This window comes from Chanos chanos, chromosome 2 (assembly GCF_902362185.1).
Source record: "Chanos chanos chromosome 2, fChaCha1.1, whole genome shotgun sequence".
NCBI lineage: Eukaryota > Metazoa > Chordata > Actinopteri > Gonorynchiformes > Chanidae > Chanos > Chanos chanos.
The window spans coordinates 24,908,007-24,934,153 of record NC_044496.1 but is presented as its reverse complement, the minus strand read 5'-3'; the positions used below and the strand labels follow the sequence as shown (position 1 = coordinate 24,934,153).

General features: G+C 45.2%; 1 protein-coding gene across 1 annotated transcript; it reads left to right on the top strand.

The window, feature by feature from the left end:
• The first annotated feature begins 1,055 nt into the window (after positions 1-1,055).
• On the top strand, positions 1,056-15,569 carry baz1b (bromodomain adjacent to zinc finger domain, 1B). The gene is made up of 21 exons (XM_030766953.1): positions 1,056-1,697; positions 3,950-4,066; positions 5,025-5,169; positions 5,300-5,492; positions 5,725-5,846; positions 6,126-6,323; positions 6,480-6,677; positions 6,883-8,247; positions 8,287-8,449; positions 8,608-8,746; positions 9,022-9,188; positions 9,395-9,518; positions 10,551-10,649; positions 10,871-11,048; positions 11,165-11,350; positions 11,558-11,705; positions 13,001-13,148; positions 13,432-13,544; positions 13,878-14,020; positions 14,250-14,356; positions 14,452-15,569. The coding sequence occupies exons 1-21, from the start codon at positions 1,579-1,581 to the stop codon at positions 15,164-15,166; spliced, it is 4,887 nt and encodes a 1,628-aa protein (XP_030622813.1). The 5' UTR covers positions 1,056-1,578; the 3' UTR covers positions 15,167-15,569.
• The last annotated feature ends 10,578 nt before the right edge of the window (positions 15,570-26,147 follow it).

Sequence of the window (26,147 nt, the reverse complement as noted above, 5' to 3'; positions counted from 1 at the left end):
GAGCTCCCCCCAGTGGACACTGCAATGAGCGCCATATCGTGTCGGGCTTCTTTCATGATGGATTACGTGACTGATTGTTGAGAGTAAATTATGAGTGAATTCGCATCTATAAATGATAGGCTAGGGTAAACCTGCTCTATATAATCTGAACTGCACCCAGAGTGGTGGAGTTTAGGAAAATTACAAATCAATCACATCACGTGTGAGCACCTCTAATGATTAAATACTGGTTTTGGTCTTCAGTGTGTGATTGCTACAGTTTGGGAAATTAATAATCACTTGAAGGTGTTAGATAACTACAAAAAAAACAAAAAAAACATTCAGTTTATGGGCTAAAAATATTTGAAGTGAAAGTCTACAGTTGGCCGTCGGTACATCTTTGTTATTTTATATCTTCACATTTATGTTTATTTTAGATGTTGAAAAAATTCCCCACAAAGACGGGATCTGGATATTTTCACATTAACCCCTTGGCACAAAGCGCTGATTTAATGTTGACTGTCTCTTTAATTGAGTTTTGAGTGTCGTGTGCACACACGCCATTGTTTCCAAACCAATTTTAGAAAGCTACCCCCCCTACAGTTGAGCAATCAGTAAACTTCCACAGACTAATCTTCAGCTTCGCAGCATCGTAGAATAAATCAATTTTTTGTGGTAACAGACGTGTTTTGATCGACTGAGTCTTGATAAATTCGGATATTTCTGTTGATTTGTCACCAACTGACCTTTAACCTTTCTTTTCAACCTAACACTTTATTCTCTAGTCGGGGCGTGGCTCCACTGTAAAGGGGCGTGATTTTCCGGAAAATAGACGTTACGACAGACCAATGAGAGTCTGCTAAAGTGGGCTCTGTGGTCATGTAGCCAATTGATGAAAAGAGTGGGTGGAATAAACCATTTCGACGCGGCTTGCTGCCGGGGTAACGGAGTTTTGAGGTTGTACGGAATGTTGCCGGCGGAGTAGGAACTCCCGCCATTTTTCAACCAGGTATTTAACGCTGTTGTTTGTTTTTGTAACTAATACCCCCCAAGTATCCCAGAGGAAGCGTGAGTTGCTGAAAAGGAGGTTTAAGAAACAACAACATTGCCAGGCGTGGAATCCAGATTGTACAGAAACCAGGGCAACTTAGAAAGCGCGCCAGACCCCCTGACGGGCGCCTCCGCTTTACCGCGACTTGGAATACTCAGTAAGGCTGCTCTTCTACCCCGGCTTACTGAAGTTTTCCTTGAGCGCAAGTCAAGTCGTCAAAGACTGATTCTCGCCGTCCTTCCCCAAACCACTCGGATGTTAGATAACAATGACACAACCAGCTCCACGAACCAGCACAACTACGAGGCGATGTGACTAGCCCGGGGTATCGTGTGTTGTTGTTTTTCAGCGAAATTTACGCAAAACTAGCTAGCTAGCATAGCCTAGCTCGATGCTACACGTTGAATGCTCAGGAAACGTGGGAAAGGCTTTGTGATATCAGTGGATTCCGGAATTCATGCTTAGGATCTGCGCTGTTTTTCCGTGGAGTTCTGTGCAAGAAGGAGGATTATTTATTTGTTCGTTACTGCTGTCGTCACCTACTCACGATGGCACCGTTGCTGGGCCGGAAGCCGTACCCGCTGGTGAAGCCGCTAATGGAGCCGCCAGGCCCAGGAGAGGAGGTCTACGTTATTGAGCACACCAAGGAGGCCTTTAGGAACAAAGAGTATCCTTTCTCTCTGAGCAAACGGCGTTAGCACACGGGCTACATTCATAGCCATGGCTTGTTCAAATACGCGTTGCGATGTACATCAGGGCTTCAATCGCATTTTGTTACACAACTACCGGCCTGTTATGTGTCGAGGATGCCTTTTGTGATGTTTGTTTTTCCTGATTAGCATGACTACAGTGAGCAAGTTCATCCCATCCTTTTGCTTTCACTGTCAAGCTAACCGGCTAATGGGATAACGTTTGTAAGCCGGTCTGATTTCACATTGTGTTATTATTAACTCACGTATTGACAATTTCCAGACTGACACATTTAGCGGGGTTTAGCGGTGGTTGTTAGTTAGCTAGCTAGCACCGACAGTCAATGAGGCGCCATACGTAGATGACATCTAACCGGCTAACTAGCTTCGCGTCCAAAGCGCCGTCTGATCTGAGCTTGTATAAGAGACTCAAGGGCCCGTGTGCGTCAGGTTATGAGCTAACACACATGCTAGCACGACGTGTTCCCGTACACTTGCAGCCCAGAGCATGGTGGAGGTTTGACAAGCTAAACGCTCTTGCGTTCGGCACGTGTGATCGTATAACTCGCCAGCCAGTTGTACGATAGCGAATACAAAAAAAACAAAATACTGTAGCTTGTTAGCTGTAGCAGCTACACGAGAGCCTGATTGGCGTACTGTGCAAAATAAATTAGATCGCAGAACACGTTAGATTTGCCCTGTATCGTCTTAATGTGACTAGTGCAGTAACTTACATTGTCTTTTCGAGGTCATTTGCTTGGTTACAATCTGTAGCGCTTGCATGGTCTGAAAATAGGTTGCCTGTGCGCCACGTGAGTTGTGTCATCATTGCAAAAGGTGGGTTTAACTGAACTTGGGGGGGCCCCCTTTCACATACAGATTTTTAAATGTTTGTATGCATGGCAGTGACCTTTGGTTTATGTTGGTACATGGCGTCACTTCCATTGCTTGACATTTAACAGCATCCGAAAAGAGCATAATTACTGTCCAAAACTGAGCATAAGCCCTTGATGCTACCGTCCAGAGTCGCACGTTATGGTGTGGTTCATAAGATTTAAGATCTTACAGCCACTTCTTAATGCCATCTCTTAGTAATGCCAAAAGCATGAAAGCTCACTACATGTATACATATACAACAGTATCCCATATAACCCAGGACCTAGGCTGATTGCATATTTTCAGCTATTGCAAGTATGATGCAAGCATGTAAATGGTCTTGTTTATGGGTATGGAAGATTTGTGGTGGGAGATGTTCCAGGTCCACTGAGACAGTGAAACTAAGGAAATGACTAACTCTGTGTTTCTCATGTGGCCAGGCTGTATGCCGTCTCTGTCCTTGGGGTTTTCCCCTATCATGCTGCTGTGTTGGCTTTCAGGAGGTGCCATCCACATTTAGTCAGGAGCTCAAAGCCTGCTCTGCGATGTGGGAACTCACTACGGTGGAGTTTCTTTTTTATGTAATTAAAAAGGGAATAAGGTTATTGCATCAAACATGTTTTACAGCAACTCCAGCAGAATAAAGACCTTTGGTGAGATGCAAGCCCTGGCCAATGATTGGCTGACAGAAGTTATATTACATCTGTTAATACTGTCCGTTCCTCTTCTTGGATGATAAGCGGATGGAGATCTTGCACCGTGCTTAATGCAATTTTTACAAGGGTGATTGCAGAACCCCCGTCTTAATTGCTCCTGCCTCGTCCCTCATGATAAGATTCAAATATATGCTAGTAGTGGGACGGGAACTCGTGCTCTTTCTTTAATTATTGAGCTTCTTTGCTACACATCTGCATTAATTATGAATGAGCGCTCACTCTCTCTCTGTCTCTCTCTCGCATGGTGCTAGACGGTAGCACTAGAGGGAGCTGGTTAAACTGATCTACTTTGTGTCAGACATTGCCTGGCCTCTTTTACGATACACAGACCAAACGGTGGAACAGGCTAGTTGTTTTGATAGTATTGTTTTCTCCTCTTCCTTTTTGTGTCCAGATCTGTTGGTCCTCTCTCTCTTTTTTTTTTTTTCTCCCCACCACTTTGTGTGTTCTCTCAAAGTCTTCAATATTTACTGTCACTTATTGCGTTTCTCTGAAATAGTTTTGTTGGCCAAGTTTGTGGAAAAGCCCTGTTTATCATTGTCTCCGAGCCTCGTTGTGCCTGGATTCGGTTTAATGAGCTGTAGCCTATTTTGAGAAGCATGTTTGCTTGTTTGTTTGTCCTTAACGAGGTTGTGCAGAGAATATGAGGCGCGGATGCAGAGGTATGGGGAACGCATCTGGACATGTAAGAGCACCGGCAGCAACCAGCTCACGCACATGGAGGCCTGGGAGGAAGAGCAGGAAGTAACTGAGCTGTGAGTAACATCAGAACAGGAGAGCAAGCCAATCGAAAGCATTGTCACACCCTGTAATCCACCCACACAATCTTATGTGTCGTGTTTCTCTCTCTCTTTTTTTTTTTCCCCATTTATCACTGTCCTTGTCTGCCTCCCTTTCTCACTTAATATGTCAGTACCATCTCTCCCTCTCTCTTTCTTTCTCGTTTTCTTTTGTGCTTTCTTTTTGTAGTCTGCTCTGAAGTAGTCTTGTTTCTTTCTGTCTGCCCATAAAGACAGTTGCAAGCATTTGTATTGTAGCAAAGGCAGAAAGATAATCAGAGATAAACTGCTAAACTCTCCTTTCATCCTGATCTGAGTCAAATGAAAGTCACCTGATCCTCCCTCTCTCATTGGCTGTTCTGTGGCATCCCTCCCCTCGGTCCAATAATGCGTCGTACAGACTGAGAACGTCTGAGAATCCTATGGGCGTAAATATGTCAGCCTCTCAATTTCATCAGAGGGTTTCTGTAAAGAAAACAACAAGCCAGAGGGGAAAATCCATGACCCTTACAACTGCTTGCTGGCTCAGTGTGTTTAGATGAGTCATGTTATGTAAGCAGTCTGTGTATATGGTTTGTCTAACACACACACACACACGCACACCCAAAGCAGGCGGAGCAGAGAGCAGTACACAGGGCTACGCTCTGCTGCTGTAGGCTCAGGCTGGATCAGGAGTTGTATTTAAAGATGGCTATTTTTACTCTTATAGTCAGTAGGTCTGTTTGCATGTGTTATCGCCCTCTGCTGGCCGTTAAGTGAAACAAAGGCCACAGATGTGGGCAGATGTACATGTACACTATTTCAAATGTTAGATCTTATTAACGAGCTGATGTAAGGATGTGTTAACACTTTGCATTGTGTCATTGAATGTTAGGCTATGTCAGTGATTTGTAGTGACTGTAACGAATGTGTTGAACATGGTTCTCCTCCGTAGGCTTCAGGAGGAGTACCCAGTATGGTTTGAGAAGCCAGTTCTGGAGATTGTTCACCATAACACAGTGTCTCTAGACAAACTGGTGGACTTGGCCTGGGTGGAGATTCTCACCAAATACGCTGTTGGGGAAGAATGTGACTTCTTGGTAAGAGCGAGCTTGTTGCAGTATCCTAATCTGAAACTGTTCACTTAATGTTGATAGCACAAACACAACTGACCCCCCCCCCCTTTTTATTTCAACCTCTCCCCTTCATTCACTCTCTTCCTCTGACCAGGTTGGTAAAGATAAGAGTTTGCGTGTGAAGGTGGTGAAGATTCACCCGTTGGAGACTCCTCAGGAGGAGCAGGCGGAGAAAAAGATGGAAGGAGCATGTGACTCACCCTCAAGCGATAAGGAGAACGCCAGTCAAGAGAACCAAAAGAAGGACCCCCAGCCCAAGGAGGAGGAGAACAAGAGAGACAGTCTGTGTGAGTCACTACTGTCATAGCTCTGTCCTTATTCATTATAGCTCTTTATGGCCCCAAACACAGAGTGGCAAGAGTTAAACAGTACCGTACACTACAGCAACATCACATAAAAACAAGATACCACTAAAGATCCGCTCAGTTGATTTCATCTTGTGAGTGTGTATGTTGAGCGGTCAGCTTTCAGTCAGTCGATCCAGGCTAAAATCTCTTTCTCTCTCTCTGGATTGTGTAGGTGACCGAGCTCGCCGTTCCCCCAGGAAACTGCCCACCAGCATGAAGGAGGAGAAGAAGAAATGGGTGATGCCTAAATTCCTCCCACACAAATATGATGTCAAACTAATCAATGAAGACAAGGTGAGGGGGGGGGGGGGTTCACTGTGCTTCTCTCAATGGTCTTGTTAGGTAGAATCGATGATCAGTGTTTCTGTCTGACATTAATGAGTCACACCACAGGTTACATTGGCATGCTATAGATATACTCTGTGGATCACAACGTTGAGAGGTGGAATCTGAATAACAGTGGGGTTAATTTTAGGAGCAGATGTTAATGGTAGGAATGTGTTTGAGGATGGGCTATCTTGTGGAGTCTTTCTTGTGGTACTGTAGTTTTCTTTCTCTGCTCTCCTCTCTCAGGTCATTAGTGATGTTCCTGCAGACAGCCTATTCAGAACGGAACGTCCTCCAAACAAAGAGATCATGCGCTACTTTATCAGACACTACGCTCTACGTCTGGGTTCAGGCGAGAACGCCCCCTGGGTGGTGGAGGATGAACTGGTGAAAAAATACAACCTGCCAAGCAAATTCAGTGACTTCCTACTCGACCCATACAAGGTAAAGTATTGGAATTGGAACAGCATCATTAGTCTTTTTTCATTTAATATAGTTAAAGTGTTTATTACAAGTATTAAACACAGTTTTATGTTCAATGTTTGAGGAAGTGGTTTTAAGTCTTTATGTCAAATCACCTTTGTGGTGTGTGTGTGTTAGTTTTTGGCTGAAAATCCTTCATCCAAGCGGAAGAGTCTTGCATCTCCTGAGGGAAAGCCCAGTAAGAAGATGAAGACGTCAGAATCTGGACCAGAGAGTGAAGGTTTGAATGAGAAGGGTGAGAAGGAGAAAAAGAGGAAGAAAAAGAAAGATGCACAAAACATACCTCTCAGCCCAACACTCTGGGGCCACATGCAGGTTTGTCATAGTTTGGCCTGTTGCTCGCTCAGACAAAAGTGATTTTTGGTGGTAAATATTATTTTAGACTGGCGCAGAAGCTATGATTTTGCTGAATGCCTATATTAAAGCAATCCAAGAATGTTTCTGAATGAAGCTAGGTAGCTAATGTTTTGAAAGTTGCTGACTGGTTGTTAGAGGTATAATATTTTTCAATATTTCATAGGTAAAGAAAATGAACGGTTCTCCATTGAAAGTAAAGAACTCTGGAACACCCAAGAAATCAGGCACAGAGGCTGTCCTCTCCACTCCAAAATCTAGTAAAAAGCAAGGCGACAAAAAAAACAGTGATGCTAAGAAGAGCCGTAAGAGTGGAGCGGCCAAGACCCCTAACGGCCAGAAGGCCTCCAAAAAAGACGAGAAAGGCTCCGGAAGCAATAAGAAGCCCAAAATGAAGCAGATGACCCTTTTGGATTTGGCCAAGAGCCCCAGTGCAGCGGCCAGCCCTAAAAAGAGAGCCAGGAGCTTGACACCAGGAACGCCCAAACTGGGCAAACCCCTGCCCCCCATCGCCCTACACCTCATACGCTACTATAAGGAGAACAAAGGCAAGGAGGACAAGAAGAACGCGCTGTCCTCTCTCATCTCCAAAACAGCCAAAGCTCTGTCTGCGGAGGACCGCGGCCGTCTGCCGGACGAGCTGCGGGAGCTAGTGCAGAAACGCTGGGAGCTTCTGGAGCACAAGCGCCGCTGGGCGGCCATGAGCGAGGAGGAGAAACAGGAGGAGCTCAGGAAGAAGCGGGAAGAGATCAAAGAGAAACTACGCGAGAAAGCGAAAGAGCGCAGAGAGAAAGAGATGCTGGCGCGACGCGAGCAACAGCGTCGATACGAAGACCAGGAGATCGAGGGCAAGAGCCTGCCCACCTTCCGCCTGGTTGACATGCCAGAGGGCATGCCCAATGCCCTGTTTGGTGACATCGCCATGGTTACCGACTTCCTACACTGCTACTCGGGCCTGCTGATGCCGGACGACCAGTACCCGATCACGGCCGTGGCTCTGATGGAGGCGTTAGCCGGCGATAAGGCCGGATTCCTATACCTGAACCGCGTGCTGGTGGTTCTGCTGCAGACGCTGCTGCAGGACGAGCTGGCGGAGGGCTACAGCGAGCTGGACATGCCTCTGTCCGAGATCCCCCTCACCATGCACTCCGTCTCGGAGCTGGTGCGGCTCTGCCTGCGCCCGTCCGACGCCCACGCCGACGAGAGCGGGCGGGACTCGGAGGACTGGCCCCCCGGCGGCGGGTACGACGACGTGGTGAGCAGCGAGTTCCTGGAGCGTCTGGAGACGTCGGAGATATTCGAGTTGACCCCGCAGGAGAAGGTCAGCCTGCTGGTGGCGCTGTGTCACCGCATCCTCATGACCTACTCGGTGGAGGACCACGTGGACGCCATGCAGCAACGGTCGGCCGAAATGTGGAAGGAGCGACTGGCCACACTTAAAGAGGTCAATGACCGCAAAAGGGCGGAGAAACAGAAACGCAAAGAGCAGATGGAGGCGAAGAACCAGGCAGCAGGCGGTGGATGGGTGAAGGTAGAGGGTGGAGGAGGTGGAGGAGAAGGAGGGGCAAAGACGGAGAAAAAGAAAGAAGGGAAAGAAGGGGGTGGGAAGAAAGAGGCAGCTAAAGTAAAGGTGGAACCAGAACCAGAGGATATGATCAGCACAGTGAAGAGCAGGAGACTGATGGCCATCCAGGCCAAGAAAGAGAGAGAGGAGCAGGAACGACAAAATAAAGGTGAGGAAAAGTATGAAAAGAAAGAAGAAGTGAACAGGAGGCAGACTGAGGAGAGTGGAGAACGTGGAGTTTATTCATTTAGAGTATTTGAGGAGATTAACCTTAATCTCAGAGCATGTATGTGCTGTGTTTATTGAATACGATGTGTGTTTCTGCAGAGCGGATGGAGAAAGAGGCAGAAGAGGAGCGCATCAGGAAACAAAAGGCTGCGGCAGAGAGGGCCTTTCAGGACGCCATCACTAAAGCCAAACTGGTCCTGAGGAGAACGCCACTCGGGACTGACCGCAACCACAACCGGTCAGCACACACACTCACTCACATGACTTTTGTTGCTGTCTTAAGCAGACTGAAAGGTGCCCCCTGAGTGCAGGATGAATCTGTGTGTCCGTCCTGTTCCTGTGTCGTACACTTTGTTTTACTCTAAATGTTTCCTATCACGTAACAGATGTGATTCTTGGTAGGCTTCAGCTTGTGTGTTTTCCACCTTGATCATTGAACAGTCTGGTGTTCTTTTCATTTGATATTTGATGACATAACTTGTTTTGTTTACAATAACGTATGTGTGTGTGTAGGTACTGGCTGTTCTCAGATGTAGTCCCAGGCCTGTACATAGAGAAGGGCTGGGTACATGAGAGCATTGACTACAGCTTCACTCTACCTCCTGAGGAGCAGGAAAAGCAGCCTGCACAGGAGGAAGAGGAGGAGGAAGAGACAAAGAAAGAGGAGCAGGATGCAGAGGGTGAGTGAACCGTTTACAAGCCGGTCTGTGTTACCAGAAAAAAAAAGCCAAACCAAGAAACAAACAAATCTCTAATTCTAAATCTCCAAATTCATGTCACACTGCCATGCCAAGTGAGTTCAAAAGCTCTGTAAAACTGAAATAAGTAGACTGCTGTGCTAGGGTCTATGGAGTGATTAGTGTTTATGTCGCCCCCTGGTGGTCAGATGGTGATAAGGAGGAAGAGGGCAGCATAGCCAGCACGTCTAACGAAGGCGGGCAGCAGGGCGCCGCACCCACTAATGAAACCTGCATTGAGACAACCGTACCCAAACAGGGACAGAACCTCTGGTAAGGCTCTCTTTTATCCTCTGTCTGTCACTAAACATAGAGTTTATTATGTCCTGTTTCTCTATCTATAAGTCTAATGGTCTTTTACACAAGGAATCATCTTTTGTCATCTCCCTGTGAGCTAGTTTGGGATGATTACGTGTGTGTGTGTGTGTGTGTTCATGTGATGTTGGGTAGGAGTTTTCCAGTTGCAGTTTTCATATCTGTTGTATGAATAGAGGAGAAATGAGCCAAACTTCTGACCAGTTCATTAGATTCACAGTTACGTCGAGGATAATTGCATAAACTGTTTTAGTATTATGGTGAAATTCAGAGCATACCATCTGCTCTGTTTAACTTGACAAATTTTGTTGAAACCGTTTGTTTCTATATCCTGCACTGGAAACGGTAAACTGTGTGTTTTGGCAGAGGTTCTTCTCTTTGATGAAGCGTTTGGAGAAACACTGAGAGCTCAGGCAGGGATGAGAAGATGTAGCAGCCGTAGGTGGAAAAAGCCAAATGTTTGTGTTAAAGATGAAGCGTTACATCCCGTAAAATAAACTCAAAGACATGTGGCAGTGTATTAAGTGAACATTATGTTATGCAAATAAATTATGCCGTGATCCCATTGCAGACCGCTTAGTCTTTATCTGAAAGAGAAGAACTGGACATTCTTGCCTGCTTGACGACTATTTAAACACAATTACTCAAAGAATAGTGCTTTACGAGTGTGGACTGTGTCAGACAAATTACTGGGGAAAAGTGTGGTTTACACGCTGCACACTACTAAGCCAATCACATCACTGTTTCATCAGCAAGTCGTTATGCGCTCTGTTCTGAAAAGATAACCAGACAGGAGTGTAGAGAATAAACAGAATCAAAACAAGCACGGCTTCACATGGCTATGACCTCAGCCGCTTCCACACTGTTGCATTTGCACTCAAAGTGGACACTAAACTTTGCGTGTGAATGTCTTGTGTTCAAGCAGAGCAGTTGAGGAACCTGTGACTATCCACTGCACTTTGCCCTGTTTGAACTTGTGTGTGTTGTTAGGTTTGTGTGTGACACCACAAAGGACCTGGAGGAACTGATTGAAAGTCTTCATTCACAAGGAGTCAGAGAAAGTGAGCTGAAACTCAAAATGCAACACAAGTAAGTAACCCAAACACACACACACAATGTTACTCTTCAACTGAATTTGTTCTTCTCCGTTTGGTTCTAGACACAGATATCTGTGACCTATGATTTCTTGATTTGCCTGTGAAATTTTCTCTTGTGAAAAGTGCAGCATTACATTTATAGGTTCCTGGTAAAAATGATGAAACCTCTTCTGGTGAACATTATAAATAGAAAGGGTGTGTGTGTCTGTGTAGGTACCAGGATCTCCAGCACTCCATCCACCTGGCCAGAAAGGCCAACCCGGGACTGAAGACCTGTGACGGCCATCAGGAGCTGCTCAGATACCTGCGCAGTGACATCATTGAGGTGGCCTCACGCCTACAGAAAGGAGGCCTGGGATACATGGACGACACCTCTGACTTTGAGGAGAGGGTGAGTATTCTCATTACTTTCCCTTGTCTCTTTCCCTACGTGTTTGCTTTATTCTTTTCACATGTTTAGGCTGTGTGTGTAGTTTATATTGACTTGCTGTTCCTGTGACGACCCAGGTACGCTCTCTGGAGAAGCTGAAGGATTTTGGCGAGTGTGTGATCACTCTTCAGGAGAGTGTGATTAAGAAGTTTCTTCAGGGCTTCATGGCTCCCAAACAGAAGAAGAAAAAGAAACAGGCAGGAGAGGAGAGCAGCAAGGCTGAGGAGGTGGATGAGGAGAAAAGGCTAGCTGAGGAGGCCAGGGTAAGTGTGTGTGTGTAGGAGGCCAGGATGAATATGCATATGCAGGTGGAGAGGTGGGCTTGTATTTTCTCTTAACCAAGCCAGCCAATCATACTGACTATGTTAGTGGGGAAAATCTCTCTCAGGGATCACTTGGGGATCTTTTTCTCTCTAACTGAACACCTGGCCTGTATCGTCATTCTCAACCAGTGTCACTCTGTCCTGTAGGTGGCCACGGCGGTGGAGAAGTGGAAGACCGCGATCCGCGAGGCTCAGACTTTCTCCCGCATGCATGTGTTACTGGGCATGCTGGACGCCTGCATTAAGTGGGACATGTCTGCCGAGAACGCACGATGCAAAGTGTGCCGAAAGAAAGGTGAGTCGTTCAGCCAAACGCTACAGACGTCCAGTCTCATGACTCCTGTTCGGTCCCTGCCACCCACCCAGATGTAGTAATGCTTCAGGGACACATTAACACTGAACCATCACACTTAGGATATGAACCCAGAACCCCCTGGTCATTAGTGTGTCTCTCACCACTACAGTATGAATGAATGTTTAGGGTTAGAGTGGTGATGTGAGTGTTATGGAAGTGAAGTAAAAAGTTTTGGGCTGAGAGCACTTGCCTAACTGGGTGGGCATAGTATTATTGGATGTGTTTCGCTATGAACTAGGATTTATTTAGGCTGGGAAGAGAGAGGCCACTGTTAACCATTACCAGTAGGGGGAGCCAGAGGATCGTATTCAAAAAGCCCAACGCGGACCGAAAAGGAAAAAACACAAGGGAAAGAAGAGACAAAGTTTGCAGCAGTTCTCTCAGAGGGTCCTGGAGCTGAAGTTGTGTTCAATCTGTAAGATGCTAGTTTAAGACAGCAGATAACTGAACAGATCACACTTATACTCCACTACTACTCCCTATAGGACATGACAGCTTTGTTTTATTGAGAAAGAAAAAAGAAAACAGGGAGGGCTATTGAGAGACACACCCTCGGATTAGATGATGAGTTAAGAGAATTCACAGAGCTGAAGAGTAAAGCTGCGGTGGAGTGAAAGTAAACTCTCTTTTTTTTTTTAGGCTAATCCAACATCACATTTTTCAGCGATGAGTGTAGAGTTAATGGTGTGTTTCCCAGCGGCGTGAGGGCTGGTTCTTTCTCAATTAAATATGAGTGGGAGGGTCAGCTAGGGCCCTGTCTCTCTCCACTCCTCTGTGTTGTTTAGTGTGGAGGAGTGAGAATATGAGGCCCGGTCTCTAACAGCACCTGTCACTGTGTAAACTGAGCAGACCTCAGGAGGCCCGCTCTCCATGTGCTCTGGTCACATGAGACACACACACACACACACACACACACAGAGTAAAACTGTGTTGTCCCACATGTCCATGTGTCGCTGTAATCTGAGACATGCAAACATTAATTCCACTAAACAATGGCCGTAGCCTGAGCTCACCTCATGCCCGGCCTGCTGTAGACAGGGACGCTGTTATTATCTTACTGTCTTGAAACTGCAGGCCGTGTAATGTGAAGGCTCTGTCTTCATTCGCTTATCTTTGGAAAAGATGCCCATTTTCTGTTTATCAATAGACTAACGCATGTGGTGTGAATGTAGATTGAGCTTTGTGTTTTTCTCTTTTTCCCTTTTTTCTTTCTTTCCCTCTGTCTTACTCAGTAGGTGAGGATGACAAGCTGATTTTGTGTGATGAGTGTAACAAGGCTTTCCATCTGTTCTGTCTGCGCCCGGCGCTCTACCGCATCCCTGAGGGGGAGTGGCTGTGTCCGGCCTGTCAGCCAACCATGGCCCGACGCTGCTCCAGGGGCAGGTAAGACTCTCTCTGGTCGCCGTGGCTACCATTCAGCAGTATCACTCAATTCCTCTAATCCCAAAAAACAACACAGGACAGTAGTGGCAGAAGAGAAACTCATAATCGTAAAAGAAAGGCACCAATTTATAGATAGGTTTCTGTACTTTTAACATACGTTTATGTTTTTTGTTAAGTTGGAAAAGATTTTAAAGTATTAAATGCTTTGGGCTTTTGGGCTCTTTACACTGACAAAGTTTTGGAGATCTGTGGAGCTAAGGTCATCTTTTTTTCCATGTGACAGGAATTATAATGAAGATTCAGAGGAGGAAGAGGGCTCAGAGGAGGAAGATGAAGAGGATTCTGATGAGGAAGACGAAGAAGAGGAAGAGGAGTATCGAGATACAGGGCACAGCTGTAAGTCATTAGTCCTTTTGTGGGGGGGGGGGGGCTTTAGATGGCAGAGGAGCTGATCTGGGCTGAATCAGAGAGTCTGTTAGATGTGTTTAGACATAGAACTTTAGATGTCATTATTTACAAAGAGCATGGGATTCAGTGTGTCAGTGTGTTAAAGTGAAAGTGCTACGTTTTTCCTCTAGAACCCTGCAGACAATTTGGGAAAACAGTCATGTATTCAGTGTCATCACCCTGGTGTCAAATCGTGTTTTTTTTTTTTTTTTTTTTTTTTTTGTTTTTTATGTAGTGTACAGCACAGTTAATGGTGTTGATGAAACCTTTTGTTTTAAACAGTGAGGCCAAGAAAAAAGCTGAAGCATTCGGGACGTTCCAAAGTCCAGAGTAAATCAGCGTCTAAGAAGCACTCGCCCCCAGTCTCCAAATCAGCCTCCAAACAGAGGGCAGCGCCAAGCAGCCCTGCTGATGTTGACGAACTGGTGAGTATGCCCAGGCATGCAGAATACACCGAAACCAGGCGTAATTAAAGGACGAATGGTTTAATGGACTTTGATCCATGATATAAGTCTTCTTTTTTTTTTTTTTTAACAGTCTCCACCAAGAATTATAGTCTATTGTCAAGATATGCGTGCTGATGATTTTTAGATGAATGTGATTTTATGGTCACGTTGATTGAATGTTTGTGACATTTTGTGATGTTGTGTACAGGTGCGTCAGTGCTCTAAGACTGGGGTGAGCAGACAGGTGCTGGAGTTGGAGAAATGTGAGGAGATTTTACAGAAGCTCATCAAATATCGCTACAGTTGGCCTTTCAGGTACACAGTCTCTCACACTCACACAAACACACACACACACACACACTTGTCAGACTGTGTCCTGACCCTTTCTGTGCTCCCGTGTTCTGTAACAGAGAGCCTGTGTCAGCAGAGGAAGCTGAAGATTACCAGGACATCATCAGCAGCCCCATGGACTTCAGCACCATGCAGTCCAAGTTTAAGGCCAGTCAGTACCGCAGCACCCAGGACTTCGTGGAGGACATCAAACTGGTCTTCTCCAACGCCGAGGAGTACAACCAGCCCGGCAGCAGCGTGCTTAACTGCATGAACCGCACAGAGCAGACCTTCACCGAATTACTGCACAAGATCCTGCCGGGGGTCAGCTACCTGCGCCGCCGCCAACGCAAACGCCCCAGCCTCACGCCCGCCCACACCGAGGAAGATGAGGACGACGAGGAGGATGAGGAAGAGGAAGACGAGGAAGAGGAAGGAGAACGAGGGGGGCGCAGGCTGCAGAACGGCAAACGGAGCAAGGCAGAGTCAAAACGGGAGGAGGAGAACGGCGGCGGACGCAAGACCAGACAGAGCGGACAGCGGGGTCGAGACGAGGAGGAGGAAAGCGAGAGCGAGGAGGAAGAGGAGGAGCAGACGGTGAGGAGAAAGAGCAAGAGGGCGGCGGCCACGTCCAAGCGAAAAGATTACCGGGAGCAGGAGAGTGACAGCGAGAGAGACAGTAGGAGGAGTGGGCGGCGGCGGGGGGGCAGGGGGGGTGCAGACGATGCTGAGGCCAGCAGTGATGAGGACACGCCTGGCCAACGACATTCCAAACGACAAAAACGCTCAATATGAAGACCAGGGTGCTTTTTATTTGTGTTTTTGATTTGTTTTAGTTTTTGTTTTTGTTTTCTTCTCGAGATCGTTTCCTCCTCCGAAATGTCAAAACACCCCTCCGCTCCTGGAGCATCGGACAGAATCCTCCTCCGGTGTAGATTTTTATTTAGCTTCTTGTTTGTATGTTTGTTTATTTTGATGTCTTATGTTCATATTTTGACAAACGAAAAGAAAACTGATTTATATTTGTAAGGCAATTACTATTGGTGATACTTTTTTTTTTTTTCAACTAGGAAAATTTACATTGTAAAATTGAGAGGTTATCTCAGCGAGCTCTTAAGACTTCTTTTCTGAGTTGCCCCACTCCACCACACACCCTTGTCCTCCAAACTCAACCAGTCCCCAGGCCCAATTCCACCCCCCTCACTCTTTCTTCCAGTCAGTGGGTATTGGTGACATGTGTTTGGTCTGGCTGTGAGTACAGAAACATGACTGAGGAAGGGAGCTGGCTACAGTGTAGGTTTCTTCAGTGGCTGTGTCTGCCACATTAGCATGACCCCCCCAGCCCACCTCCAGTGATGCATTCTGCACTCCTTTTGTGGCGGGAAAAGACTCCTGTCCGGTCAGTCAGCGCTTTCAGGTGTGCTTCGCTCAGAGCGCCTGTGACGTCTTTCTCCGGACAACTTTTTTTTTTTTCACACTCTCTAATTAAATACACGGCCATAGACTGTACTTGAAATCATCAATGTTTTTTTTGTTGTTAATTTTACAATAAAGACACAAGGAAAATCCCTTTCTTATTGGTTTGAACTCTTCAGAGGCATGGACTTGTACTGAAATTGCAGTCAAAACAGGATAAAAATCAATTGTCAGAATCTGCTCATGTAACAGAATGGCAGTTCTTATCCAGACTTTTCCCTCTCCTTAATCAACACCTCCTGTGTTTTAGATTAATACTGCCTTCTTTTCCTGTCTGTCCCCTTTGGCTCGTGTTATGATTCAAATGATTATCTGTTCCAGTGTGAATAAGACCAAGTCTCAGAGCTCAGAGTTTTCCCCCCAGACTCTAACCTGCCCATCCTGAGAGGATGTCAGTGGCTGTTACTGGCCCACTTCAGTTTTTCCATCTCACTCTAGCTGTACAGAATAAGACCTGTGTTGCTATAGGGTTAGACGTTATTACTTGGATTCATTCCCGCTCATGTTTTGTTTTTTCTAGAAATGACATCTGGACCATAACCACACTCAATCGTCAGACAACACTTCCCTCCCTGCTCTTCTCTTTTCATGTCTGACAGATACAACCTGAATTTGATGTAGTCATGTGTTCATATGAACCAGCAGGTGGCGCTTTTCTCCCATGAGACTGGAAAAAAGTGGGTATCCCTAAAAACTGAAGTAATGCCACTGAGATGTTTGTTGTCTTTAACTAAATGTTGTATAATAATGCCCAAAATCCACCTGCCATCAATCTTGAACACACAGCCCCTGCCGTGTTCTGTGTACAGATGAAATGCACATCGACTTTTTTGGTTACATACTCAGACACAATTACCTCAGTGTATTTGATATTTTAACAGGCGATAGCCCAATGCATGCTCAGTTTGCTGAGCCAGTTGTTTGAGGATGGTGTTGTGCAGAAGTGATGACCTTGTACAAAAGAAAAGGAAAAAAAGAAAACAAAAAAAAGGAGCTGCCTGAGTTTGTATGTACAGCGCGGAACAGATCCTAAGAGATCATGAAGACTAACATAACTGTCTTGTCATCCTCTTATGCAGAGAAATACTTCAGAAAGAATTCAGTGTTGCAGGTGCTTGCGCGTGACACTTCTTCAGTTGTCATTTAGGTAAATTGCAAACATGTCAAATGGGGGCGGGACGCTGTAAAGTGCTGTGGCTAATGGTTCTTCCAGGACTTAGCCTCACTAATGTAAATGCTTTCTTTCACTGCTGAGGAACTGAGTGTCTTGGACAGCACTCTTTTCATAAATATATATATATACATATATATTTATAGACTCCAGAACTGAGTCTGGGCTGGATCGGGTGGGTGTGGGGGGTTGGGGGGGGGGGGGGGGGGGGGGGCTCCCTTTTTAAGAATTCCAAATAAAGGATATTCATTTGAATTTTAGATCTCAAAACCCACCCCACCTCACCCCATCTCCTCCTCCCTCTTTTGTTTTTGGTTTTGAAGGTGTCGTTTTCCTCAGTCGTCACTGCCAGTTGTAAAACCTTGTGATATATTTGGGTTTTTGGGGCGGGGGCTGGGGAGGGGGAGGGGCTTTAACAAGGGGTTTAGGTGTGGGATTGGAGGATGATTTTTGTGTTTTCTTGACTTTTTAATAAAACATTGTACAATGTTCTAGATTTCTGTTGGTCTTTGTTTTTTTTTTCCTTCCCAATTCTCCACTGTTTCCATAACTTCCAGTTTTACTATAATGAAAGTATTAATACTGTATGCTATGAAAATACAGTTCTATCCAGAGCACACAAAGTGCTTTGCCACAACGGGGACGAAAATGTAACCGTCATAACGGGGATGAAGTTTTGTCTCCCCCTATCCTGTCCCAAAAAATTCTGTCTCTCGCCTTCGCTGTTCTTTTAATCAATCCAGCCCACGTGCATTTAGGGGCCCTGATATAGCGGAGAGTAGGCTGCACACCATTCAGCCTTTTAATTACAGATGAATACTTTCCAAAGAGTTCTCAGGTGGCGGCAGGTAATTAGACTTCCCCAGGCTGTCTGACTCCAGACTTCCCACTGCTATGGAGGAAGAGAGAGAGGGATGAGATGAGAGTCCGGACAGAGACAGAGGAAGATGGGGTAGATGGCAAAGGCAGCGACGAGATGAGATGAATGTGTTGAACGATGTTCAACCCTTTAGTGAACTTTCCAGGTCACGGCAAATTCTGCAGCTTTGCAGAAAGACGACGGGCCTTACCCCTTGAGCCCGCGAAACGGTGCACATGTAGCCAACCTGTTTCAAATATCGAAACCAGTGTTATTTGCAAAGGTGTGTAAATATTTACAGCTTAATCGAATTGAAACCTTGTGTGTTGAAATAGCACCAGGCTTCACTCATCAGTGCCCAGGTGTTTTGTCTTGGGCCAAGGGCTTGAGTTTTCTGCAAGGTGAGCTCCACATACACTGCACCAGTGAACTGGATAATTGCTACCACTGCGATCTTCATTTGGCAACAGTAAGGCTGCCTCGCTGGGGACCTACTGAAGCATGACAGAATACATGCCCTGGAGTAGTTCCACTTCAGTGGGCCCAAAGGCACAGCCCATCAGGACTGTCACCTCACATGGGGTCTGACTGCTGGATCCTTTCACAGGTCTCCTGATTCTGAGCCAAGGATTACATAATGCTTCTAATGATGTAATCGATGAATTCATCGGTTGCTTTCACCACAATTTTAACCTCAACACACAGACACCTCTTCACACTCTTGTAAAGTTAGAGACAATGTGTTTTTTTCTGTCTCACATGGTTCAAACATGCTGAGCTGTTGTCTTGAAAATATATGTAGTCCTATCGGGACTAGACCTCAGAGAAATGTTTGCTGATAAAAAAAAATAGTGATAGTGTGTAGGGAGAGTTAATGATCTGACATTTAGACCAGAGTTAATTACGGAATGGAACAATACAAACTGTCCATGGAACATAGAGCAAGAGACTAAAAACTGATTATGAAGCATGGGAGGAAATCCTAAAAACTGACTACTGAACATAGAACAAAAATTTAAAAACTGATTGTGGTTCATAGAACAAGAGCCTGAAAACTAATGAGATCAGAGAACATGTTCAGAATGATGGATGTATTTTTACGTGTTTCTGGGAGTGATTTTCTGACCAGTTTATTTAGGATATAACACCAACACAGAAGAGGTAATCAGGATGAAGCTGCTCATGTGCTGGCTCTGACTGAGGTGTTCACTACTTGTCAGACTTGCTGTGTTCTATATGGTCTTTTTCTGGCCTCTTTCCTGTGCTTCATCACGGGGCTACAGTGCTTCTCTTGGATCAGTTATTCAGGGGTTGAGTGTGGAAGTCAGAACCTGGCTAGGTATGTTTGATGCAGTGAGTGAGGCAGTTAGCGCTCTTAGCAGTGGCAGCACATGCTAAAACAGTCTTCCTTCTACAAAGCAAAAATGTTTTTTTTAATATACTATTCACATAACATCCTCCTCTCCAGTTGCTTCTTCTTCTTCAGCGTTGCTCTTTTGATGATGAAACCGAAAGGACATGGAAGTGGAAAAAAAAAAAAAAAAAAAAAGACGCCTGGAGAAAATCTCTGGTCCCCTGGGACTTTGTGAAACAGAGAGAATTTTCAACCACTTGCTTTTTCTCTCTCTCTTTCTCTCTCTCTCACACACACACACACACACACACACATACTGCTGTTCAGAACAGTCTGTGACAGCCTCTTGTAAATGAGTATTTAAGATAGAAAAGTTTGTCACTCAGAGTGTATTGGCTGGCTGTGTTTTATACATGATGGTGGATCTGACACCTTTGCTGTGTACCTTGTAGGGAGAGTGCTTCATTGGAAAAAGGCCTTGTCAAGGTAATGGACCCGCTCATAAAGAATTAAGACAACAGACTGTGTGACAGAGACCCTGCCTCTCCCTTAGTACCGTCTCAGACATACCACACACACGCAAAAAGCCAAACAAAACTTAGTGAGCCATTAAAAATATGGGCAGAGGCAGCTGTCCAGCAGCAGCTTTAGGAAAGAGGGAGGATTTCTTACAGAGGTGTGAGTGTGTAACTGACACCCTCTCTGGCGTGTGTGGGTGTATGAGAAGCGTCCGCACTCCGAATGTTTAAAAGTGTGTGTTTGAACACACAAGGTCTTATGCTTATGAATGTCTCTCGTCTCTTCGTATCTGCATATTCACATTCATATGAGTTGTATATGTGTTGGTTAGCCTGTGTGTATACATACACTCTAAAGGAACAGTAAGAGACTAAGAGGCTCAGAAAGTACTCTTTGAATGTTGGGTGGTGTGTGTGCATGTGTGTGTGTGTGTGTGTGTGTGTGGGGCAGTAATCCGTTACAGATGTGGAGGTAAGCATATCCAACCAGGTTGACTTGCCTGTGTAGCCCAGTCTGGACTGCTTTAGTCTGGGTATGGCGACAGCAAAGCCAGGACAGAGACACTGAAACTCAAATAGGTCTAACAGCCATCACTCAACATTCACACTCAATGTGTTTCTCAGACACCAGGGTCTGAGAGAAAGCATTCAGACAGGTGACCAACATCTAATTCCACTCCATTCCATTCCTCTTTCTTTCTCTCTGGCTTACCTTCCATGCCATTCTGCTTTTTACATGGAAAAGTAGTCACCCAGTGGCCCATGAGAGACAGACATTCATAACTTTAGTGTTTTAAACCAAAGACAGTTGATAGATGAACTGAGTAAACTGCTTTGCCCAATCCTGTCCAAACAGCACAGATAACCTGAAGCACAGATTAGCATCTGTGTTGTCACAACATCTCAGATATCAGGTACAATCAAATATATCTCTTCCCATGTCTGTTTAGCTTCCTGCAGCCATTTGTAGTGTGTGATTACTCAGGAGGCAGTTTACTGAGCGTTACACTACTTACACACAGTAATGCAACACGGTCAAGTATCACAAAATAAATCCATACATAATTAGAAACATGTCCATGTGTTAAAGAAGAATCTGGTTGGTTGAGCATGCTCAGTTAAGTCTTATAACATGTCAAAACACGCTCACATAGGTGTGATGAAGGCCCAGCATAAAACCCTAAGAGAGAGTGTGTTTCATTTACTGAAGGGATGAATTTAGTGGCAGTGTTGGCACCAGGAGGTCTGTGCCTGTGAACCCGTTCTGTTCCAACCACGGTTACACACCGCTGCCCCATTAATTTCACGTAGAACTTTTCCGGTTGGGGCAGAGCTGGAAAAGCCAGCGTCTTACGCCCTGAAAATCTTTAATAGTATGGGAGGTGTTGATGTGTGGGGCTCCGAACGGCATCTCTTCTAAAAGGAAAATGATTTTTAATTTGTCTGAATGTTTGTATAACCCAGGAAACTGTAAGAGAGGAGGTGGGAGGAAGGAAAGGTTTGTGAAGTTAACAGCCAATCAGCCTCAATAAAGATGTAATATGAACCACGTGTAATATATGTGATTAAAACAAAATTCTTACCACGTTTGAACGAACACATCACCTTATTTTTTTTTTTTAATTTGTAGATTGAGTGAGCAGGAAGAGGACGGACAGGACACCATGTAATCGTATGTGACCCAAAGGAGTTCTGCACAATTGAGAAAAACAAAACAAAACAAAACAAAAACAAGGACCAGAGAGGAGAAGGGAGATTTCGTACCCTGAGCACCATCAGTTTGGCCTGGCAGTGTCCCCTTAAACTGCCCCCCCCAAAATCTCAGCCAGTGCACCCCCCCAATATAAGGAAAACAAAGCCGTGCCCTGCCTGCCTGCACCTCAGGCATCACTTACACTTTTAATTAAAAGCTAACACCCGAAATAAATTGGGCTGTGAAGAGCCTGTGCCCCTCGCCCCCCTTCACTACTCCTCGCGCCCTCTCATCCAGCAACCCGGCCAGGAAAGCCAGATGTTTGCCCCGGCGCGAGAATAAATATCCAAGTGCCGTTTGTCTTCTGTAAGAGAATCCGCGAGCTCCGCTGTTCTGTCGGATTAACAGCACTCAGGCAAAACACCGAGATCCAGTTTCATGTTTTACCACTTCTCTCCCTCTCTTTTCTTTTCTCTCCCTTTTCATCACTTTCTCACTCTCCATGTCTTCTCTCTCTCTCTCTCTCTCTCTCTCTCTCTCTCTCTCCCCCTTTCTCTTTCTCTGTGTTTTTCTCTCTTTCTCTCTCTCTTTCTCTATGCTGTGGTAAACTCTCTTTCTCCCTCACACATCTTGCTCCTGTGTTTTCTCAGCACCTCTTGCCCTCCTGCAGTGTTTGTTTTAGTAGCACAGCTCAGATGACTGGTTTGATTATGTTGCTTTGTGTGATAGATGTGTGTGTGTGTGTGTGTGTGTGTGTGTGTGTGTGTGTGTGCGCGCGCGCGTGCGTGCATGTGTGTGTGCATATGTACAACAAATCACAGAAAAAAATGTTGGCGGCAGCAATACCGAGACTGTATCCAAAGTGTTAATCCATCAACCTGATCCTCCATCCACTCAAAATGCATACAGACACACACACTCACACCCCTCTTCACCACTTTCGTGACATTTGAAACTCTGCAGAAGTCATCTCAAGCTTTGCTTAGTCCATGTGCTCTCTCAGCATATTGCGTTCCATTGTCTTATGGACACACACACACAGACACGCACACACAAAATGAGAAATATACTCTAACAGCACACACCTGTATATAATATAAAATCCCTCAAACAAACAAAACTCTGGGCTATGAGGCCAAAATAGAGGTTGAAGTCTGCTTTCTGCTGACACATAACATGCAGCATGGCCCCTGTATATTAGCACTGCCATCTGCTGCCATAAGAACCAAGGGACTTGAAGCTTCACCACAGTGGCCTGTGGCCCAGGACATCAGATCAGATCTTCTGATTTCAGATGTAATCATTCCTATGATAACTACTGACCCTAGATCAGCACTCAGAAAAATAGCGTCTCTGTGAATATGCATCTGGCCTGGATGTCCTGATAGTTCTGGGATATGTTCTTCACTAATGCTGACACCAGCCCCCCTGCAGTGCCTGCCCTCTCTTTACGAGGCCAGACTCTTGGCCATAAACAAAGCCAGATGCAAAAACACAAAGCACACACACCTTATTAAAAGCCCATAGGAAAGGTGTAATTAGCATAGCAAGGTGAGTCACGTCCGGTGCACAGCGTGAACCGTGACAAGAGAGGACCACTCTCTCACACAGCTTGACACCAGCCTGGAACCTGTGGAAACTGGGAGAAAGAAAACAAGAAGTCACATCAAGCAAAAGCAAACTTAACCATCATTTCACTGTTAGGTCTTAATGTCTGTTTTACACTATCATAAATATCCTTTTATATTACATATTAATGTATTATATAATTAATTTATTCATTATTATATCCAGATAGATCTGTATCTGTATATCATTACAAATCATCTGTCTGACATCCAGCTTAAATGCATTGTCCTAATCCTTTTTTGGGATACATTCAAATCTTATTACAACCTTGTGTCACCATAACACTTAAAAAGTGTTTTTTTCCTCAAGTTTAGTTCCAAGACTCATTAGTTTTTCAACTCTGTTTCCAACTACTGCAGGACTTGGTGCTATGGATAACAGAGTTTCCAGTGCTAACACTCACAGTTCACATGGCTATTCTCACAGCCTGGGTAGTAACCTTTACCAACCGCCGGCAATAACCACGGACTGCTCTTAAACTGTCGTGTGGCTGCAGAGTTGGAGAGTTGATTGGCTTTGGAGTCTGGAGACTGAAAAAACTGGACTAACTGACAGGGCACAAAAGCACCAGTGTGCCTTCATGCCCCAGCTGGTTCTTCTTAGAGCTGAAGCCATTCACGTACAGTGATCATGCTGTGTCAACAGCCGCAGCCGGAAAAGGCTTTAATCGATGATAGGAAAGAAAGGGGCTGAGTGTGGATATATTTGAACTGCCTAAGGCTGTCTCACTGAGTTCCCCTCTCTCTTTTAGACCGTCTCACTGCAGGGCCCTGGTGCACGCGGGGCTGTAGCTGCGGCCGGCATGCTCAACTGAACAGTGGCGTATTTGATTTGTAACCGTACACTGTACGGTAGGGAGCACAAAGAGAACAGTCACACGGCCGTTGCTGAAACGTTGATTGGAAAATGGACTTTTTCAAAGCGTGTGGAAGCTTTCAACGTTGACACACGCTTTCAAATACAATCAGAGTGACTAGCAGAACCGTGCCGCCACAATAAGATCATGACGGAGAACTTGTATGGGTGCTTTGTGAATGGTGGTAATGTTAAAATACTGGTCTGTTTATCCTGACGCATGCTTGGCTGAACTGTTTTCAAAAGCTGATGGCCTTACCTTTTTACATCCTAAACCTGTATAGAGGACAGTAATCATACACACGTCCCACTTTTTCATGTGCTGGGACCAAGACCTTTTACTGTAAGGGAAAAAAGGTAAGTGTACAGGCACGTCCAGCGTCAGAGTCAGGGGTTGAACCTGACAAAGACCCGTTAGGCTCAGAACATTGTCTGCTGGTTTGCACTTCACATTAAAGGCGTATGATTTGTATTTCCATGTACAGGTCTGCATCCTAGACCTAAACCAGGAACTCAAATATTTAAACTTATGATTGCCAGCAATATTTGAGTGTCAACAGCATACAAGGCAGGTCAGTGAATGACCTAAAAAAAAATCAATCCATCAGTTTCATAGATTCTAACCTCAAGTAAGTAACCTACTCTGAATATATGATTTACCCAAACTCTGAAGACAATTGCTTTCAGTTCTAGTAACTACCAACAGAGCTGTACTGAGTTCAGATCCCAGAGAGAGGGGGTGCCATGCACAGGTAGACAGAATATGGCTCATATGGTTAATTTAGACTAACTCAGGACTAACTCAGATTAACCTAGACTAACCCGGATTTACTCAGGTTAACTCAGACTAACTCAGGCTAACTAAGGCTTACTCAAGTTTACTCAGACGTACTCAGATTAACCCAGACTAACTCAGCCTAACTCAGACTCATGTCTCCTGCTTTCTGCTCAGGCCATCACGACTCCATTTCATGTGCAGTTAAAGAATGCATGAGTCATGTCACAGGCACTGAAAAATGCACTTGGTAGAAAGTACCAGAATGACCATGTAAATAGACAGCAGAGCGCAGTGTTTTGGGTTTCCCTGCTGTCTCTGTGTTTGATGGCAATGACACATAAGGATGCTGAAGTGGGTGTAATGATGTGACAGTAAAACATCATCCACAAAATAGTCACAGCTTTAAAGTGAGAATCAGTGGTACTCACTGAGGTGTGTTGGGATAGACAGATAGAGAGAGGGGAAAGAGAGAGAGAGAGAGAGAGAGAGAGAGAGAGGGAAACAGAAATCAGGGCAGGAGCGTTCTGGGAAGAGGGCGATTAATACTTGTTCTCTTTTTTACTCCTCCACTTTGCCTGGCAGTGTTTCTAAAAGCAGACCATGACGCCGCTTCATTTGCTGCTCTTTGTTGTTGCTTTTTCCACCTCCTCTCTCTCTTTCTTCTACTGCTCCTTTGCTCTCTCTCACTCTCTCTGTCTTTCTTTCTCTCTCTAGAGAGACTTTGGTACTGGAGATTAGAGAGGGGTGCTGCCTAGCAACCAAATCAAAATGGCAGAGGTCTCTCTCAAATGCCTGACCTACATAGCGGCTGTACCCGTGATCGCTCTACGCCACAACCAACGATGAAAGACTCCATGCCAGCCTGTCATTTTGTCACTCCGACAAACGCCGACACCATCCGCTAGTGTCGCTTTGCACCGAGGGATAAAAAAAAACAAAAAAAACAGTCACAATAATTTCTCCCGGCAGTAACCGCTCAAGCTACAAGTCCTATTTTCTAAAGTCAGAATCCACAACACCATGGAAGAGACAAATAATATTGTGGATGAATGCAGATCATATTTGAGATGAATACAGAATGACAGCTGTTGTTTTTCAGTGAGTGCAGTGAGTAAAGAGAAGGCGTCTCAATAAGCCTGAACCGTTAACCTGTCAGTCTTCTCACCAGCTCCTAATAGTCTAGATGAAAAGGACTGCAGGGACGTGGGGTTTGGTCACATATTCTGTTTATTCCTTGTTGATCAAACAGATTTGGAAAGCAACACATGAAGATTTCAAACTAGCGTCAATTAGTTGCTCAGACGAAGCTCTCTTCTTCCTCTGATCTTCTCTCTTAAGCTGAAGCAGGCGCGGGGTGACTTGGTAGAAAATATTCCTAACTGGATGATTCTGGCTGAAACTTTAATCTAAACAGTTTTCAGCCTTTGTTAGGATCAAGTGGCT